At 36.7% G+C, this 21,928-nt stretch overlaps 2 protein-coding genes across 2 annotated transcripts; both read right to left on the reverse strand.

Annotated features, from left to right (window-relative positions):
• Positions 1-18,593: 18,593 nt before the first annotated feature.
• LOC136247859 (uncharacterized) lies at positions 18,594-19,777 on the reverse strand. The gene is made up of 2 exons (XM_066039680.1): positions 19,593-19,777; positions 18,594-19,071 (listed from the first exon to the last, which is right to left on the reverse strand). The coding sequence occupies exons 1-2, from the start codon at positions 19,775-19,777 to the stop codon at positions 18,594-18,596; spliced, it is 663 nt and encodes a 220-aa protein (XP_065895752.1).
• Positions 19,778-19,953: 176 nt separating this feature from the next.
• Positions 19,954-21,384, reverse strand: LOC136247860 (uncharacterized). Its single transcript, XM_066039681.1, has 2 exons — positions 20,877-21,384; positions 19,954-20,423 (listed from the first exon to the last, which is right to left on the reverse strand). The coding sequence occupies exons 1-2, from the start codon at positions 21,382-21,384 to the stop codon at positions 19,954-19,956; spliced, it is 978 nt and encodes a 325-aa protein (XP_065895753.1).
• Between the last annotated feature and the right edge of the window lie 544 nt (positions 21,385-21,928).

Raw genomic sequence — 21,928 nt, forward strand, 5'->3', positions numbered from 1 at the left:
GCACCGGCCGATTATGCCAGCATAATTTAAAGCATAATAGGTGACCAAAAGCATCAAGCATAATGCCAGCATAATAGGGACGATGTTTGAAAATTTAATTAAAATGCGCAATACGCTCGCCTGAAAGAAAGCAAATATTCACTGCCAATAGTATTATTAGTGCATTTCATATTTAAAAACACATAATATAACTTATTAAACCGTTTCTTTGTTGGTTATTCACACTTTGCAGAAATAAGATCGAGATACTCTAATAGAGCAGTCACTTACTCTAATACAGCAGTCAGAAAAGGCTGATATACTCTAATAAAACAGTCAGTTCTAGAGCATAATGTTGATTTTGAAAGCATAATTTTGAGCATAATAGGCTTAATTTTTGAGCAATGCTCAAAAGCATAATAGGTAAAATTTTGGGCATAATAGGCCGGTGCCTAGAAACAAGAGCCGTTTCCCTACCTTGGCAAGGATTGCAAGGGAGTACCTGGCAATACCAGCCATGTCAACTCCATCTGAAAGACTTTTTTCTGCTGCCGGGTACATTAGTTCCCAACGAAGATCTCGCTTAAGTGGAGAAAACCTTAACCAGCTTGTGTTTCTAAACAAGAACTTGTAGTTATTGATTGAAATTTTCAGCTGACAATGCCATGATTGTATTATTACATGATTACAATTAATTTTAATAGCAATTCACACATTAAATATAATTATTACAATATAATAATACTGATGTTGATACCGATACCGAAGATTAACAGCAATTATCGTACCGGAAAAATACCGACTGCCAAAATCCAATACCGCACATCACTAATCTGCAACTCCCATAAATTAGTGCACTACAGTGAGACTGGCCTCTTAGATCTGTTACCACCCTCAATTCAAGTTAAATCTTTCTCACATCATATAATTCCATGGATGTGACACTCTTTCTACTGTTTAAACTTTCTCACTGAATGGGATCCAGGAAATATTTGAATGACAGATATCACGTACAAGCATACGGGTAACAGAAATAAAATTACAGGCGCTTTTGTGTTTAATACAGTAGGCTACAGTGAATGGCTTGACAGTTGCGGTGGACTGGTGATTCCATACCCCAGAGAGTGGCAGAGTGCTTTTGCATAATGGTTGTATGGCTTCTCATATGGAGGTATGTATTTCTGTGTGTGTAAGTATATAGCTCTTGCTAATTGGCTACTTTGCCAAAAAAGTGTGGGGGGCTAAAACATGCTTTTGAAAGTAGTGTAAGGCCATCCCCCCTGGTTTCAATGCCCTTGACTAGCTATAAAGCTAGCTAAATACTTGACGCTAATCACAAAGATTCAGTAGACCAATCTATCATAACTAACTACATAATTATTGGTGAAAACATGACATATTAAATGCTAGTGAGCATTGATAAATCAGAAACTTTCAGAAGGTTTTAAACAGCAAATTTCATTAAAATAATTTAAAGCATTGGAAAACTAAAACCTGTCAGCATCATATCTCAGTCCAGACCCCCACATCTCAGTCTTACTACCGCTGGAAACTCCCTTCTAAAAATCCTAGATCCGTCCCTGACATACATACATATATAAGGCCCATTAAGGGTAACTAACCCAATGAGTATTTACAAAACCGCTCAATAAATAGTATATGATTTTATTGTAGCCTATAGAAGTTTTATAAAATTTGACTGCTTCATGAAATAGTTCACTGGATTTGCCAAAAGTGATCTTGTAGGCATAATGTATTTAGTGGACTGGACTCATGCACTGAGCTGGAAACAGCTTTTAAACAATAATCCAGGCCTTATCCATCTCTTGCAACACTGGAGACACCACTATCGAGCTATAACTGCTGGTACTGCTCTTCCTTACAAGTCAACAAACTATTGCATGCACTAATTAATTAGAATACCCTTACGATACACAGGCACTAGCAGTGATAAAGTGTGATAGAGGCTATTGTTGTAGTTTAGATGTTTTCCTTTTGTTGCTCCAGTACTTAGCACTAGTGTTAGGTCTGTAGTGATGAGCCAGTTTATGTGCATAGCCCCATCCCCCCGCTGGGCGGTGCCACCTATAGTTACCCTGCTAAGAATTATTATTGGCTCATCTCTACAACCCTAGCACTGCTAAAGCAATAAAGGAAAACATCTGTACTACAGCAATAGCCTCTATCACGCTTTATCACTGCTAGTACTCGTGTATCGTAAGTGTATTCTAATTAATTAGTGTGCGTACTAGTTGGTTGATTTGTAAGGAAGAGCAGTATCAGCAGTTGTAGCTCAAAAGTAGTGTCTACAGTGTTGCAAGAGATGGATAATGCCTGGATTATCGTTTAAAAGCTGTTTCCAGATCAGTGCATGAGTCCAGTCTGCAATCCCAGTCCGTGAGTTCAGTCCGCGAAATACATTCGGGCCGATCTGGCATGCACTCCTGATTTACCAAATTTCATGATTCTTAGCTTCATATTGGAAATGAGTAACCCAATAGTTTTTATTACAGGGTTGAAAGTGGGTCAGTAGTTCTGACTTACCAACTGACTATCTAGCTTACTAAATTTGTTATACTATTCTTTTCAACTATCCCTTATCAGCATTTATAGAACTTTGCATGGGCGAGATCAAAGGAAAAGTGTACTTTACATTTCATAAAGTATGCTTTAGGACAAGCAGTGCTTTATTGCCCACAAAGAATGTTTTATTGCACCGCAAAGAGTGCTTTATTGCAATAAAGCACTCTTTATGAGCAACAAAGCACTGTTTCCCACATGCTCTAGTGCAGGCTAATAGCCCGTGGTGGTCACACCAATATGATTAATCACCCAAGCCGTTGAATGATGATAATCCTTGCCGCGCTGAGTGGTCAATCACCCCAGTCAATATGAGTTCTACTACTGGATTGCTTTTATACACATACCCAAATGCTTCGATTATGGTTGGGAGAAGGTAACGTTGCTGTTACATTTGTTAATGTAAACGGACAAGTCCTGGAGATATCATGGAAATACTTCACCATGTGTCACAATAGAATCGATTGTAGGTTATGACCCAAACCTGCCAAAATACACGATGAACATCTGTCATGCCAAACTATGGTGAACTACAGACGAGTTACTTTCCTAAACTAGTTTGTGTGCACTCAGGCTGCTAATAGATTGTGCAACTCGTGTTAATTACAAGTCATAGTGTATGGTGAAGCTACATGACTAGAAAGTTCCATAATTATTGAAACCATTGCCTTGCTCGTGCTATATAAAAAATAAACCACTTGGCGCTTGGCCTTAATGCTAATAAAGCACTCGGCTTCACCATGTGCTTTATTAGCATCTCGGCTGCACACCTTGTACTTTATTTTTCATATAGTACTCATGGCAATGTTCTAACATATACTTATGAGCACCACATTATTTTATTCTGTGGTTATAAAAGGAATAAACCAGCGGCTGGAGAGTAATTAACACTACATAACAGCTTGTGTTCAGGTATCACAACCAGGTGGGTTGTAACAGTGATGTTATTTTATAAAATGAATTGCTTCCGGGATGATCATGTCTCCTACTATAATGTAGAGTATTGTCTTTGTTGCAATGTTAGAGAGTCCAGGTACTTTTCTAAGGTAGCTCATCTGGCTTATAATTGTAATACAAGGACAAATTTACAAAATCACCATTTTAATGACACACATGCTCCTTAACAATAACATGATTTTAATTTGGTTGATGAATATTGAACGGCTTCACATACAAATATTTGTGACCCAATGCGCTTTAATACTACCTGTTGTTTTAATACCACCACACTGACTGGACATAATGGCTTCCCTGTGCATCCCATATTTAGAGTACCACCTGACATGTGATAATATTTGTATGCAGGTATTGATGTAGTCAGCTAACTAAACTATGTAAACAAGTTTGTCTGTGGTAACTTTTACCTAAGGCTTGCTGAGCTACCATGAGTATTCAGTATTTTATTGAGGTACTTTAACAACAGCTAGCTATTACTTTAATACAATGATATTTAGTAATACTGTTATATTTTTGTACAGAAAGTATACCATTAAATTTGGTATCTTTAATTCATTCAGCTCTAATAAGTAATCTATTTAGTGATAAACTTTGCCCTAGAAAAATTAATACTGCAACTATATTATTAGATTATATTGATCTTTCATTTTAAATGGCTAACTGGTTCCGAGAAGCATTGGAACACTTCTGGAACTGTTTGCTTTATGACACTTCACTGCCTCAATTTTACTTCATGACAGCTTGGCAGTGTCTGTGTTGGTTAGCCATAACCAACCCCATAAATGTCTTCAGAGTGGCCCCAAACCCACAAGACTGTATGGATTGTTAATTGTTAATTTCACTGAATTTTCTAATATTTAACTGATTGATTCCTCCAGCCAAGCGTAACTTAAGACTAAGGGCTTGATTTATTCACTTTTTGACATTGCTTTACCCCCAAGACATCCCTTATACACAACAGCAGGACTCACCTTTGTCCTCCTTTGTGTTCCTCCACTACCACCTATGTAGGTGCACAGTAGTGCATTAATTTCTGTAGTGTGAATGATTGTAGAAACACTTCTTGTACCATTCCTTGTTTGTAGTACTGTATAACAAGTGGAAAATTGCTGAAACTGAGAGCAATTGCCACTTCATGTTACTGTAATTGATAGTCAGGGTGTGTGTTCAGTCATAATTTCTGTAGTGGTGACTGAATTGATTACAGAGGTGCTTCTCATAATAGTCTTACACTGTATAACAGCTTAAACATACATAGCTAAACACGAAATGGAATGGCCATGGTGTGTTTCAATAATATTGATAGTCAGGGCATGTGTTCAGTCACACAATTAACTTTTATGATGGGTCTGGTACCATGTATTCCTTCCTTTGTAATGGTTCACCAGTAATGACTTAGCTATGTATGTATGTTATTACAAAATAGTAAGCATGCAAGTGTTAGGAAAATTAATAGAAAATTTTCATTTGTGTACATAGGGATCATAGAAATAGAAAACAATGACACAGTGGAAAGCATCTACATCTACAGCTATACTAGTGGACCTTTAATCTCTACTTCAGTTGTGACTATACTATTGTTAGGCTATCGTGAACCACGATAGTGGGTTCATAATAGGGATCGCCAATGTTTTTTGCAAAGCTCTAATAGGACGCACGCCTAAAAACTACTTTGGAAAGCATCCTTCAACTCAAAACCACCCTCTGGTGGTTATTTGCAATTAGTATTGGTCCACTAGTAAGTATCAAGTAAAAAGGAAACAGTATGTGTATTTAGGACACAATTAAAATTTGCCGTTTTGTTCATCTTCATAAATTATTATTCTTATTTTGTTTCACTCATGTACAGCAAAAGTTATCCACTTTTTCGAGCTAAAAACTATATAGCCATGCTTACTGAGTCCTTCCGCGTGTCCATGACCTATTAATAAGCTCGTATTCCAAGGATTGCGAACCACCCTAGACCTTGAAAATTTTCCAAGTTCCCTTCACCATTACACTATTGGCAGCAGTTCCATATACTAAAGAAGCCATATAACAATAAAGTTACAGGATTCCATTGTCAGTGTGAGCTCGTTTGGACTTTGTTAACGTTATTCAAGTACTCAAGGCTATAGCAACACTTCTTACACTTAGCAGATCGCCCATAGTATCTCTGCACGGTAAGTATACTACTTCCTGTAAGCGCACGATCGCGATTTTTTATGAGCGACCATACAAGCACTCTCTCATGAAGATGATGTAACGAAGTGATAGTGCTGTTACCAGAGATTATTCATTGTTATGAATATGGTTTCTATAAACCATTTCCTTTCTGCGCAAAACCTAAAGTTGGGTGGAGTCAGTTAGTTCTTGTTAATTAAAATTTGTGAGTGTCATAATTGTCTGACCACTTGCCAGTGAAAACGACATGGCTTCATGCTGTTGATAACCTGTGATTGACATTGTAGATACACAGAAGTGACTGCTGTTGTGTATATCCAAGATTAGCTACTCTGCAGTCTACAAACTAGCTGTATATGATGTGTATTAATTTGTTTGTAGATGCCACATATTGTTTGTGGGAAGCCATAAGCATTCATACATGTCTACAGCATAGATTTCATCATGGTATATACCCATGTAATTGATACAATACTGACATGAACAACAAACTCTACTCTTTTCTGACATATCATTTATAGTACTGTAGTACTGGATGTAGTAAAACCACAGATACACAAGCCTCAGCATCATAATTATTTCTGACTTTCTTTTGCGAAGCTGTAAAACCAACATACACCACCTGTAGATACTGTTCTCCACCTGATGAATAAAACATGTTTTAGTTGAGATATTGAACTTCTGTTTAGTGCAAATCTGAGTGAAATCCCCTGAACTATGTGCATATTATTTATGTGGTTACAAAACACTGTAATTTTAACAGTAAAATTGATTCTCCTCCTGCAGCTAATTGTGAAACTCCCCAAAAATTCTTGTAGTGGCTTGTAATAGTATTATCTTAAAGAATATGGAAATAGATTATTAGGTATGACTAGTATGGCTTCAAAGGAGGAGAATACTGTTTTTCATTTTAGAGAGTTCAATGGCTCATTTGATCAAGTACTTCATACTTCCATACTTTTGTTGCGAATATGCTTAGGTAGCAGATGGCAACGTTTAAGAAGTGTAGAACCAAAACTGTGAGACTCGATCCAAAATTTGTAGAATTCCCATTCTTCAGGTCTAAAATACTAAACTGAGTCTTAAAGTCAGACGTCTAATTGGAGATGGTGATTTTTAGGTACCACAAACACATATGATACACAAAGGGAATGAAAAGCAAGCACAGACCATGAAAACCAAGATTTGCTTGTGAAGCCATAGGAATTAGTAGCGTTGCCCCTTAAGGCACGAGCTCAGGCGCCATTGCACATGTAACATACCATGATTTTTATTGTGACCATGTGTTTTGATGATTGGAAGGGTTCGCAGATGTTATAATCACAGATATTACTGCTGGAAGGAAAATTTGCTTCTTCATAGAAATAGCTTCTCACACATTATACCCGCTATATGGTATAAGAAAAATTAGAAGATGAAACACACAGTAGGGATATTCACTTCTTATTGTTTTATAGCAATTGGACATTGCATAATACTCCAATCCAGCTTGTTTCAGTACTTTTAATACTACATTGTCTCTACTCTAGTTTAAAATTCCTAATTTCTCTGTGTCCTATTATGCCAGCATAACCTAGTATGATCCAACATAATAATCAAGAATAACACTAAAGTAGTCATTAACCCCCTCACCGCCAAATCCGTAGAGGCTCCAAACTACCACTTCTAAACTGCTGTAACTTACACACCATAACATATAATCCTATAAACTATATACCAACGAACTTGCTATAGAACAAGGAATTCTATTATCGAGTTGTTGTTTACACAAGAGCAACCACAAAGCCTTTAAAGTGCAAAAATTGATCTAAATTAAACCAAATGTAAAATTTCACAACTTTACAAGCTAGCACTGTTTATAATAGTACAAGAAACATCACTAACCTGTCAACAGTTGAAGCAATTATCTCTAAGTTTGGTTTTCCAGTATTTGAGCAAGTGCGCATGAGCATACAGGCATGAGATCACTGTTTCAAGGCATACGAAAGTAGAAACACACTACCCTAACCTATGTAATCCCTCTCCTTACTGTTTCTCTTTACTAGTAGTGCCATTATCACTTCGAAGAATCATCTACAATGCTTGTTATCGACATTCTGAAAGTACGCAATTGCACCATCTAACTGCACGGTAGTGCACGAGAGACCGGTTATCTCTGTTCCCGTTTACTTAAGGGAATGCCTGTTACAGGATAAGCGCAGGGGCTACTAGAACGCTTCACTGAAGTTACAGATCATTTAGAATGTGATGGTATGGGCATTTATATATCGAAACCTGGTGAGTGGGTTAATAATAACCCAGTACTATTAGTGGCTCTTTATACTTCCTTATACAACAGAACAACTTTAGTGACACAGTGATCTGATCCTATTTTAAGATCTGTGTTTGTTATCAACACAAGATTACATGTTTACTGTGAGGAGAAGAAAAGTGGTGTCCTAACCCACTATTAGCTAAACACATATTACACTGTAATTGTGTGTGTTCACATAATGTGGTCATACAATATACCAGTGAAGATGTGTGTAACATCATGTTGATATTGTTGTTCTCGACTTTTTGTAGTTAATTATTCAACTTCCTTTATATCCACACATTTTATTAAACTTTTCTAATACATAGTTGTGTGTATGTACACTGGAAGTGTATGTATGTAGTAATTGAAATGTTGTACTATGACAAACACTTGACTGTATAATATGTTATTGTGTACACATGGGCTGTACATTATCAGCTTTATCACTTTATTGTCTTGTAGACAAGTGTACATGGGTATGATATGTGTGGTACAGGTATTAAATGTTGTTATTATTTGTGTGTTTCACTTTTCATGTACACTACCATCACATCTAATGGATACACAGTTCGATGTAAGTCACAGTGTATTATAATATTATATTATCACCCTTTATTGTATAATGACATGCATTATTAATCAAACATATTGTTTACATGCACTACTTGAAGCAGCATTGAAACCAGGTTAGTATTGCTGACTCAGATGACCTTCTGACCTGTATACAATCTGTGTCAGACCTGGATTAATTAAAACTGAGGTGTAAGCCAATAGCTACGTACATTTTGTACACTTGACTAGCGTATAGGTCGAGCACAATGGTAGGTGTATAAAGCTAAGGTTTATATTATAATTAACCATCATTTGCTGTGGTTGTACGTTAGTGTGCAGACAAGAAGATATGGTTCCTATAAGTGGGTGTGGGTTTGTGCAACCTACAAATTTCACATACTGTACTAATAACTTAGGGTGGGTCCACGTATGGTAATATAAAGTATCACACATTCTTGATACTAAAGTGGGAGTGACATCCTATAGAAACTGGTGTATTACCAGACAACTGTGTTGTGTCTTGTATGATTACAATGAATTAGTGGGTGTGGCTCTAATCTGTAGACAGGATTTTGTGTATACCTACAGACTGCCATACTGATAAATGGATGTGGCTACATGTATGGTTGCATACAGTAGCCATGTGATCAAATCCAGGTCAGACCAGATAATTTGTAAAAGTGGGTCAGACCCAGATGATCAGGACAAAATGTCATCCAGATGAACAGGCTGACCCAACCTGGTTTCAGTGCTGACTTGTAGTATAGTCATTAGTAGTTTGTGCTACACAACATAATGGGTAATCCAGTGAGTAATTACAAACTGTTTAATAAACAGTATTATGATAGCCTAGATAAGTTTCATAAATTTGGTTGTTTCATGAAATAGTTCACTGGATATGTGAAAAAGTGGTCTTGTAATGTATCTGATCTATGTAATTTCATGTTTCTTAACTTCATAATATTATGGTTAACCTAATACAGTGTTGACTTACCTACTGACTATCCAGTTTACAAAAGGTAGCTATTATACTGGTAATAGTTGTATCATGTACCCGAGTGATTTGCCTGATATGTACACCCAAGCTCGAGGGCCGTTAGGCCCGAGAGTGGGGGTGTACATATCAGGCAAATCACGAGGGCACGTGATACAACTGATATGTACCATGCCAGTGTAGGCTGAGAGCCTGCGGGCGACTAATCACCCAAACCAATACAAGACCAACCACCGAATTCATTATAATAGACCAACTTGTGAAATTCGATTATGGGACAGGAACGACTAACGTTGTGACTACGTTTGTTAACATAAACGGGCAAATCCTACGGATATCACGGAAACACTCAATTTAGCGATTTTACAAGTGTTTCAAAGTTGCTACATCACTTAAACACTGTTTACACAGTTTTCTAAACATCCAGAGGGGTAAGCTTCGCTGTAGAGTGGTTACCTCGTGATATACGAAAAGTGGGCATGGTACATAATCAAACACGCGGACAAGTGCTTGTAAATTACCCATGACACTAGTTCTCACTTTGAACTTTTGTTTGTCAATTCATAGGGTGGTGAGGGAGTCGAATCGCCTCCGTCTGAGTGCTGTAGGATGGAAAATCGGCCTCATGGTTTTCATCACGTGAGCAATAATAAACTCCCACAATCAAATGCTACCAGGATTCTTATAAAAACAAACTAACGTTACCTCACTAGATATCGAGGCCATGGTTTAATTAAAATAAACCATGGCCAGCCATGGTTTAACTTAAATGTACCATGACAAGCCAGGGTTTATGAGATATGTACCCTGAAATTTTCCTTTGAGGTTAGGTGGTTTCATGGTACATGTGTTTTTAGCTGTCCCTTGTCTGCATTATGAGAATCTATGCAACAGTTAATTTTCATACCTAACATTGTTCTGTACAGTAGTGCTCAGCGGTATTGAAATTGAATACACGGTATTAGTAAAAGGAAAATATTGCAGTATATCGATATATAGTTAACTTGTTATTGTAATTATTGTATCATTTCTTGGGCGTAGTATGAAGTGGTATGCATCCCAAAAACCAAAATATATAGTTCAGTACAAGTAGGCATGTGTTGTAATGTGACAACTTCAAGAGTTTGTTTAGGGTGTGTCTGCTAAACCACCAGCAAATTGGGTGATTAAACACCAAAGGTTGAGTTAAAAGCAATCCTATACTGGAATTTGTTGATACACCAGTACTGTATTTCGATGTATCGGTTGTCACGGTATGATAATCGGTTATGATAATGTATTATGATAAACAGTATTATCGGTATATCGCAGAGCACTACTGTACAGTAGTCTTTGCTTCTAGACCCAGACATGATCTTTGCATAGTACAAGTGCTCTAGAAATCTAATGCAGTTATGATTGTAGTGATCTACTCTAGTTTACTGTCATAGGCCACATCCAGGAGCTCTCAGATTTCAGTATAAGGCAAATGGCACTTATGCCTACTAAGGTCCTGGCTTTGTGAGGCTATGTTGGGGTATGCCAGCTGAATCTCTGTGAGTATACATTAGATTTCTATACCATGTGTACACCAGTGTATGGTGTATGGTGCTTTGTAGCATGCTAGCCTATCCTTTGGACATGCGCTTAACCCTTAATCCTGAATGTAATTTTTGAACAATGTACACCCTGGCCTCAAACAGAATGCTGTAGTTGTTGAACTAATAGTTCTACGGCTACGCAATTTGTGCCACTATATTTGTGATGTAATAAGGAATAATATGATACCTAAGGATTTACCCTTCAGCAAATGTACGGGGCCAAAACTCGCCAAGAAACAACATGTATGCAATTAAAACATGCAAGCCAATACATACCTCCAGAAAATGGGTCATACACAGTAAGTCTGTCCCATTTCACTGTATCATGTTGAAATGAATGCTAGTAGTTTTGCCGTTTATTGTAGAATCATGACATATAAAGCTCACATGAGTAAGGTATTCATAAAAATAGTTACCAGACCATGCATTCATGAGGTAGGGCAAACCAAACATCGATCTTCAGCTCATCATAGCAAGTAAGTGAATGTTGTTACAACGGTTATTCATCGCTGTCTAAGTATCCCAGTGAATGTACTTTCCAGTGATAGATGGTTTTTGGAATAATGTAGTTAGACAAGCTTCATACACTGCTGGTTTAGAAGCCATCATGCATTCATCCATTATATAGTAATAATAATTGTGCATATTTCGTGCTTTATAAAAAACTTCAACATATGTGGGTTTAAGCGTTAATAGATAAGCACTACCCTAAGTTGATCTTGGTGTCTGGAAGCAAAGACTACCGTATGTAGAACAGTGTTAGGTATGAAAAATAACTGTTGTTTAATTGTAAAAGTGTATTATGAAAATGTCCGTGTATTATGAAAATGTCCGTGTCCGTGTCAGACCATATCCACCTTATCCAACTACATACATACCTTGTAAAGGGAATAACAAACAGCTGGGGAGTAACAGATACTACACAACAACTTGTGTTCAGGTATCAGAACCAGGTGGGCTGTAACAGTGATGTTGTATAAAACAAAGCACTTCAGGAGGAGAGTGGGGGATAACCACATCTCTTACTATAATGTATCACCTTTGTTACAATGTTAGACAGCGCTGGAGTCATTCTAAGTTAGCTCACCTGGCTTACAATGGTTGTACATACATGTACATGCACATCAGATGTGCAAAAATCTTCACTACATGTGCTCCTTAAAGTGATGTGATTTGTTTATGATTACATTTGAATGGCTTTCATTTCTCCTAGAATGTCAATGACACATTTTGCCTTTTTGTTTAATACCACCACACCATCTGAGTTTCCTGTGCATCCCATATTTAGAGGGTAAATAGACATGTGACAATGTTTGTACGCAGGAACAGGTAATTAAACTATATGAACAAGTTAGCTTGTACCTGAGGTTTGCTGACCTACCATGAAGTATTTAGTCCTTTTAATGTGGTAATAACTATTACTAATGACTTCATTGACTAACTGACTGTTTGACTTCAGTCAAGCACAGCTTGATAATGGCTAACGCTATGGGCTTGATGTTGTACTGTTCAACATCACTTCAGTGCGACATGTGCCTTTTTGGCATACCGCAGTACATACAATGTGTGGTTCACATGTGGACTTAGTGTGTCCTCCTTTGTGTACCATTTATCTTTGCTGACAGTGAAAGGTGTTGATCCACAGTAGTGTTGCATGATGACTTTCCTATGTTTGTAATGGGAATCATCTGAGTTTTCCATTGTGACTGAATTGAGATCTTTCTCATAGTGTTCTTCATTTGTAATGTTGTGTAATGGGCTGAACATACTGTAGCTGAAAATGAAGCATAATGATCACTTCAGATAGTTGGGATACGTGTTCAGATAAAAACAATTAGCCTTGTCCCATTCTTCTTTCTACTGCAGTATTTGTATATGTAATAATGTTGTAAAAATGTAAAGGAACAAATATGTATAAGGAAAAATTAGGAATTAAGTTTGATTAGGGATCATAGAAATAAAAAGGTAGTGAAACATGAGAGGTCACCTTAACACCTGAAGATATTTTTATGGATATGCAATAATTGATGTTCACTTAGGTGATTTCCTTTATTTCACTACTTTTTATTCCTATGATCCTTAAATTTATATTCATTTTTATTTATTTGTACATAATTGTGTTTGTTTGCAACAGAATTACATGATGTATGTAACGTACTGTATTGTGAAATGGAGTACCGTATAGCGGGTTATTTTCAAAGCAGAAAATTTTGCAGTAAAAGCAAATTCTGAAATTTGAAGGTTTTTAATTTCAAAGAGCGCATATTTCAAAGTCTAGGTGAATTTCAAAATTTGCGGCACAAATTATGAAGATGCATGAATGTTTACCAAAAATTGATTTACTAATGAAATAATCCCCATCTCTGTGTACTGGAGAGAAGACTGGGTTAATCTCAAGTGGATTAATTCACTGGCTTGAAATATAGCAGCTATCTACGATAGATTCTAGAGCAGAGGGCATCAATTCCCATTCTGGATCACCTGTATTCTGGTTATTGGCACAGTAATGATGCTGTTTACCCATTATCATCAGTAATACTGAGCTAAAACTTGAGGAATACACAAGTGAATTGCTAAAAATTGGATCATGTGAAGCTAGTTGCTCTCGCTTGTAGAAATTTATTTTTGAAGAACAACCGGACGTGGGAATTTATTTTCAAAGACAAGGGCATCTTTGCAACATGTAAAAATATAAGCCCTTTGAAAATTACTAGTGCTGGGAAAACAGCAAATGGTATACCTTCCATAAAAAGTATCACGGTGTTACTAAATATCACGGTATTACTAAATATCACCGTATAAGCCATTGGTATTTAAGTAACTGCCATTTACCTCAACAAAAGTACCAAATACCCATGGTACAGGTGTAGCTCAGCAAACCTCAGGTACAAATTACCACAAACAAATTTGTTTACATAGTTTAGTTAGCTGACTACATCAGCACCTGCCTACAAAACATTGTCACATGTCTGGTTAACTTCTAAATATGGGATGAAACAAGCCCACAGGGAGGCCATAGTGCCCAGACGGTATGGCGGTATTAAAAAAAACATGCGGTATCAAAACCTGTATGACTTAAATATCACAGATTACTAACAATACCAGTATATCGCCCAGCTCTAAAAATCACTAGCTATATGGTAATGATATAATGGTTGTTATACAATGATGTTTTGTAATGAATGAATACTGAGTGTGATGAATATGAATACTGAAGTATCCAATACTGAGCCATGAGTACTGAGTATGAATAACTCAGAACACCACACCACTGCTGGAGAGCAGCCTTATAAAAAAACAGTGGTATTTGTTGACGTTTGTGTACAATAGGTACCTCAAACAAACTTTGAGGTTTGGATGCCACTCTACTTGTGCTTGTCAGCTATGAATATGCAAAATGCATTTAAATCCTGTTACCCTTGACTTGTGAGATTGATTAAACTTCATTTTAATTCCTTGTTTGTAGTACTGTATAACAGGTGGAAAATTGCTGAAACTGAGAGCAATTGCCACTTCATGTTACTGTAATTGATAGTCAGGGTGTGTGTTCAGTCATAATTTCTGTAGTGGTGACTGAATTGATTACAGAGGTGCTTCTCATAATATTCTTACACTGTATAACAGCTGGAACATACATAGCTAAAAATGAAATGGAATGGCCATGTTGTGTTTCAATAATATTGATAGTCAGGGCATGTGTTCAGTCACACAATTAACTTTTATGATGGGTCTGGTACCATGTATTCCTTCCTTTGTAATGGTTCACCAGTAATGACTTAGCTATGTATGTATGTTATTACAAAATAGTAAGCATGTAAGTGTTAGGAAAATTAGAAAATTTTAATTTGTGTATATACATAGGGATCATAGAAATAGAAAACAATGACACAGTGGAAAGCATCTACATCTACAGCTATGCTAGTGGACCTTTAATCTCTACTTCAGTTGTGACTATACTATTGCCAGGCTATCGTGAACCACGATAGTGGGTTCATAATAGGGATCGCCAATGTTTTTTGCAAAGCTCTAATAGGACGCACGCCTAAAAACCACTTTGGAAAGTATCCTCCACCTCAAAACCACCCTCTGGTGGTTATTTGCAATTAGTATTGGTCCACTAGTAAGTATCAAGTAAAAAGGAAACAGTATGTGTATTTGGGACACAATTAAAATTTGCCGTTTTGTTCATCTTCATAAATTATTATTCTTATTTTGTTTCACTCATGTACAGCAAAAGTTATCCACTTTTTTGAGATAAAAACTATATAGCCATGCTTACTGAGTCCTTCCGCGTCTCCATGACCTATTAATAAGCTCGTATTCCAAGGATCACGAGCCACCCTAGACCTTGAAAATTTTCCAAGTTCCCTTCACCATTACACTATTGGCAGCAGTTCCATATACTAAAGAAGCCATATAACAATAAAGTTACAGAATTCCATTATCAGTGTGAGCTCGTTTGGACTTTGTTAGCGTTAGTCAAGTACTCAAGGCTGTAGCAACACTTCTTACACTTAGCAGATCGCCCATAGCATCTCTGCACAGTAAGTATACTACTTCCTGTAAGCGCATGATCGCGATTTTTTATGAGCAACCATACAAGCACTCTCTCAGGAAGATGATGTAACGAAGTGATAGTGCTGTTACCAGAGATTATTCATTGTTATGAATATGGTTTCTATAAACCATTTCCTTTCCACACAAAGCCTAAAGTTGGGTGGAGTCAGTTAGTTGTTGTTAATTAAAATTTGTGAGTGTCATAATTGTCTGACCACATTGCCAGTGTAAACAACATGGCTTCATGTTGTTGATAACCTGTGATTGACATTGTAGCTACACAGAAGTGACTTTGCTGTTGTGTGTATCCAAGATTAGCTACTCTGCAGTCTACAAACTAGCTGTATATGATGTGGTGTGTGTATTAATTTGTTTGTGGATGCCACATATTGTTTGTGGGAAGCCATAAGCATTGATACATGTCTACAGCATAGATTTCATCATGGTATATACCCATGTAATGGATACAATACTAACATGAACAACAAACTCTACTCTTTTCTGACATATCATTTATAGTACTGCACCAGTGAGCCAATCATAATATGCTCAATACAATATTGTGGTCCACACCCCTGGAGGAACTGTATGTGATTCTTACTGTGTACGGTCTTGGCTAGACAATAAATGTACAACCACTGATCATGACTATTTTTACTTATAATTATATGTTTGTCAAAGTCCATGCATGTCTTGTGACAGGTAGCTAGCTCAGTATCATACCATCTGGTGTGCATTCATGAGCTCAGCTGCACTGAATGGTGACTATGAGTCTATATGCTTGTCAGAGTTCCATGTCTTGTGACAGGTAGCTAGCTCAGTATCATAACATCTGGTGTGTATTCATGAACACTTCATGAAGATGCTAATGTGACGACTAGAGTCCTGACACAGGTAATAAGACAATTTAGACAACAACTGCTCAATATTAGGAACGTGTGTAATGTTCACAGCCAAGAGCAGTCAGGTAAATACTATAATAATGCAGTCAAGTGTGTTTGGTAACAACAAAGCTTACACTGAACTTGACAGTCACTACTGTAAATTGCTATGCGTATCTATAACAATTATCATTATCAATAAACAATCCATTACTGGATTCATAAAAACTACAAAAAACTAGATGAATATAAAATTGAAAATTTTTAAAGGGGAATAGGGATCGCTGAAAAAATCCATGAAACAAGAAGGGATCGCTGGGGTGGTAATGTAAACCACAAATCCCTATTTTGACTTTGTCTCATAAACTTTAGTTACATGCTCTGTCATTCTGAGATGAGTCAAAATAGGGATTTGTGGTTTACATTACCATCCCAGCAATCCCTTCTTGTTTCATGGCTTTTTTCAACGATCCCTATTCCTTTTAAAAAATTATTCATCTAGTATGATACAGAAGAGGAATTAAATGTCCACTGCAGGTGTAGACTTCCCTTGTTTATTTCTATGATCCTTACTTAAACGTTTTGTATAATCTGAAGTACATTTCTCCCTTTGACCCCCTTTGTACCAATTTGTGTTTAGATAATCATAAAGTTCAGATAATGGAAATCCAATCCTTTATATACCGAGTCCTGTTCAATTATTCTAATAGAATGCACACCTTAGACAAAATACTTTAATAAAACAATTTCTACTGTTCAGATAACCAAGTGTTAGGATGATTGAAGGTCAGATAATGAAAAGTACTGTAGGATAATTGAGGGAGTACTGTGCAAGAGTAATACCACAAATTATAATCAGGGAGTAGGAATAGTCCACATATATGATACAGTTCAATAGTATAGAGATGCAATGGTTTGGGTGTGGTTCAAGGAAAAACATCACCCACAAACCAGCCTCACTTTTCCTTGATGATGATGAGGCAGTATTGGTCAAGTAAAACTAAACCCATACAAGCCTTCAGATGACCAGAAATGCTTCTCAACAAGTTGATACAGATTTTTTTTTTAAATCTATTAAATGGAATTTTCTACTGATGACTGACTGACTAATTTCTTCAGACAAGTGTAACTCAATAACAGCTAAGACTACTGGCTTGATTTTTTACTGTTTGACATTGCTTCAGCCGGACACGTATCTTTTGGCATACCGCAGCTTAGGTGTGTGGCGCCATTTCAGATGCAGTATGCGTGGGTGTTCACAAGTCATAATAATTGTTTCCCAAAAAAATTCAACAAACAAGTACACCAAAACAATTTGGAATTTTCAACTAGAATAGGGACCATAGCACATTGATAAAAGTACTGAAACAAGCTGGAATAGTGCACAATATTAAATCACAATAAAACGATAAGTGTACTGGAGATTTAGTACTAGTTGAACCCCTGGCTATACTAACACTCAACTATGATTTAATCATCAATTTATTTTGCAAAAAAGGCAGCAACAATAACAATACAACCACTACAGCACTAAAATGTACACCAGCAAACTGATACAATAATTCAGTCTTTTTATAGCCAATCTTAAGGACAGTTCTAGAAGTTTCCAGATTCAGCCCGCTGAATTAAAGGTTACTGTTTATTATTTGTTACTTAAAGTCTTAGTTGAAGTTTATTATTCTTCACTCCACATCCCCCCTCCTTATCATGTTCTACATGATAAATTAATAAAATAATTCTTTATTATAGGATACATATCTTCTTGGTCAAGATGAAATCACATGTCTTCTACGTATAGTAAATACTGATAATCTGATTCTATAGTTCCAAAGGACATAGTTAGACTATTGGTCTAACATAACTCTTTTATCAGAAACTTGAATTCTACCTGAGCAAACATTTCCATCTTTTCCTTTACATACTTCAAGAATTCTTGCCAAAGGCCAATGAGCTCGTAGACTGTCAGGCATCAACACTAAAACCACATCACCAACCTTTAAATTATTTCTTACTTCACTCCATTTCTGTCTTAGACTCAGACTTGGAATCCATTCTCATAGCCAGCAATTCCAAAAATGCCTGGTAAGTTCTTGGACTCTACGCCATCGTTTTAATGGATGACAAGCCTCTTCCTTTGTTGTTTCTGGGGAAAACATCCCTCCTATTTGTCCAAGTAGATGGTTAGGTGTGAGGGGGATTTTATCTTGTGGATTAGTGCACTGGTAGGTTAAAGGCCATGAATTGACTAAAGCTTCTGCCCCAGTAAAGGCAGTCATCAACTCTTCATCGGTAACATCAGAATTTCCCAGTATGGCCACTATGGCTTTCTTCGCTGCTTTAATCATTGTTTCAAAAACACCACCATAGTGTGGGGCATAAGGTGGATTAAAAGTCCATTTTATCTTTTTGCTGGTCATTGTTAAAACAAAGTTAGGATCTTTAACTATCTGATTGGTTAGTTTCCTCAGCTCCTTTTCTGTGGCCGCAAAATTAATCCCATTGTCTGAGAAGATTTCCTCAGGTAAACCTCGCCTGTTGATCATTCAGTAGAAGGCACTTAGAAACAAGTCAACATCCAGCCCAAAGGCAATCTCCAAATGAATTGTTCGTGATTCCAAACATGTGAAAAGACATAAATATTGTTTCTCTCTTCATTTGCCTCTTCCTTGAACTGTAACAAACGGCCCAGCGAAATCTACAGCAGATCTTGTAAAGGCTCACAATGAAGTTTTCAATCTATTCAGTTGTAAGGGAGCCATTATTTGTAAAGCATTCTTGGCTGTCCTTCTTTTACACATTCCACACTCTAGCTGCCATTCAATAATTGCTTCTCTAGCAGCCAGTATCAAGTACTTTGATGACAAAGATGATAATGTTTAATTGGCTCCTGTACTGTGTTTCCTAATTCATGATGGTATTTTATGATAAGTTTCATAACCCAACTCTTCCTTGGTAATATGATAGGGTATCTTGTATTGTACGGAAGAAATTTAGCATACTTTAATCGCCCATCTGACCTCATTATTCCATCACCATTTAATTGGGGGCATCACTTGAGTAACTTGCTATGCTTTGGTAACTTGTCTTTTCTAATAAGAGCACTATATTCTTCATAAAATATTTCTCTCTGCATTGTTCTCACAATATGACCTTCAACATCAATTATTTCTTCTGAATGTAATTCTTGATCCAACAACCTTTCATTCTCACTAACGTGACAATTAGATATAAATCTCATAACCCAGGCTTGTATTCTGGTTAAGCTTTACCAGTTACAAAAACCTCTCAGGTTGTAATCGCCAAACTGATGTATCTTTATCTACTTTTGAATTCATTGGTATGTCTACACACCTGGATAACTTCTTGAGATATTTTTGACCTTTGCTTCTTTCAATACATTAGAAGGCTCTTTCTCTACAATATTTCTTGGCCACATTGTTCATCTTTCCTCAAGTATTCTGGACCTTCCCACCATGATTTTAGATTCAAAATTTCCACAAGTTTAACTCCATGTGTAAGATAATCAGCAGGATTCATTGTTATTGGAACGTGTCTCCAATGTTCAGGACTTGAGGACATTTGAATCTCTCCTACTCTATTTGCAACGAATGGTTTAAATGTATGACTGTATCCTCTTATCCACCATTGGACATTAGCACTGTCAGTCCAAAAAGTTATGGACTTTTTCTCCATAGATAAAGCATTTGCAACTGATTTAGCCAACCTGTTACCCAATACTGCACCCATTAATTCCAGGCGTGCGGTACTAATAATTTGAAGTGGTGCAACCTTTGTCTTAGATGCCACTAAACAAACTGATGAAAACCCATCTTGGTATTCAACTTTCATGTAGACTGCTGCACCATATGCTTCTTGAGACGCATCTACAAATGTGTGTAGGCACCAGTCTGTTATGCTGGCATAATTTAAAGCATAATAAGTTGCTGAAAGCATCAAGCATGATGCTAACATAATAGGCAGAATAATTATGTCATACTGTAAGTAAAAATGCATGTCACTGAAAAAAGTCACCCTACACTAATAGAGCAGTCGATGTCACTAATATGACAGAGAAGTAGTAATTTGACATGACTGTTATTATAGCTTACAATGTAAACAAATATTATTCTTAAGCATTTTTTTACCTTTAACCAGCTGCTCATATGCCAAAGTTTATCATTATCCATTAGAAAGAGAAAATTTATTAACAAAATATGGGAACTGCGGCAAAGTTTTGAGCATAATTATGAGCATAATAGGCCAAATTTTTTAGCACTGCAGCATAGCATAATAGGTAAAATTAAAGCATAATAGGCTGGTGCTTAAATGTGTGTAACCTGGCACTTTCTTTAGTTGTAAACATCTTGAAATTTTCATCTCTGACAACAATGACAATTCAGCAAACCATGCATTTACCATAGCAAACAGTTCTTGTGGCAATCTTTCATCCCACTCCAAGCCATGTAACCACACTTCTTGCATTAAAATCTTAGCTCTTATCAAAAATGGAACCATCAATCCCAGTGGGTCAAACAAAGTTACAATTCTACTCAAAAAGATTCGTTTTGTCCACTCACACTCTTGCTCTGTTATATGAGAGACAAAGGTAAAAGCATCTTCTGAAGCATGCCACATAACTCCTAGTGTCTTAGCTGAAGGTAAGGGATCACGGTCTAAATTGACCTCATGCATTCTGTCACTAGGAGTGATTCGATTTAGGACAACTTCAGAATTGGATAACCATTTATGAGTACGCATCCCAGCTTCCTCCCATGGTTTAGGCAATTGTTGATAAAGCTGTATTCCTTGAGTATCATTTTTAACCGAGTCCATACTATTGTCCATATAGGTCAGGTTCAAAATAGTTTAAGAAGCCATATTATATCTTTGTTTACAATGATGGTGTGCTACCAATTGAGCCAAAAAGGGTGAACAGTTCAAACCAAATACCAGTCTATCAAATTCATATACTGTTGGCTCCTGATCAATATTTAAATTCCTCCACAAAATTCTGTGACATGACCTGTAGGGCTGAGCAATAGTATCGATATGCAATATATTGCGATAGTAAATCACTATCGTTATCGCGATAGTAGGGATATCACTATCGTGATAGTTATGATAAGCTCAGATCTGCATTAAAATGGTATTAACAATCCTTCTATACTGTTTTACAGCAGCTTTCTTACAAAGGAGTGGCCTGTAAAAGCTTTACCAAAAGTTCATATTCATCAGTCGCCCACTCAGTTAATTAACAAATGTCCTGTGCATGCAAAATAACTCTCTATATGACTGCAAATCATAGCTATACAATTAAGACTTTGTTAAGAGCAAAGTGTTTTATAAACTATCGGGATAGTATTCACTATCGCGATATTTAATGAGTAAC

This window comes from Dysidea avara, chromosome 2 (assembly GCF_963678975.1).
Source record: "Dysidea avara chromosome 2, odDysAvar1.4, whole genome shotgun sequence".
Lineage (NCBI taxonomy): Eukaryota > Metazoa > Porifera > Demospongiae > Dictyoceratida > Dysideidae > Dysidea > Dysidea avara.

Bases quoted from the DNA above. Each gene is read 5' to 3' on its own strand.
- LOC136247859 (XM_066039680.1), bottom strand. From the start codon at position 19,777: ATGAGATTTATATCTAATTGTCACGTTAGTGAGAATGAAAGGTTGTTG. The intron at 19,072-19,592 runs GTGATGCCCCCA...AATGATCAACAG, and splicing joins AAGCATAGCAAGTTACTCAA to GCGAGGTTTACCTGAGGAAA.
- LOC136247860 (XM_066039681.1), bottom strand. From the start codon at position 21,384: ATGGACAATAGTATGGACTCGGTTAAAAATGATACTCAAGGAATACAG. The intron at 20,424-20,876 runs GTTACACACATT...ACACATTTGTAG, and splicing joins ACAACTAAAGAAAGTGCCAG to ATGCGTCTCAAGAAGCATAT.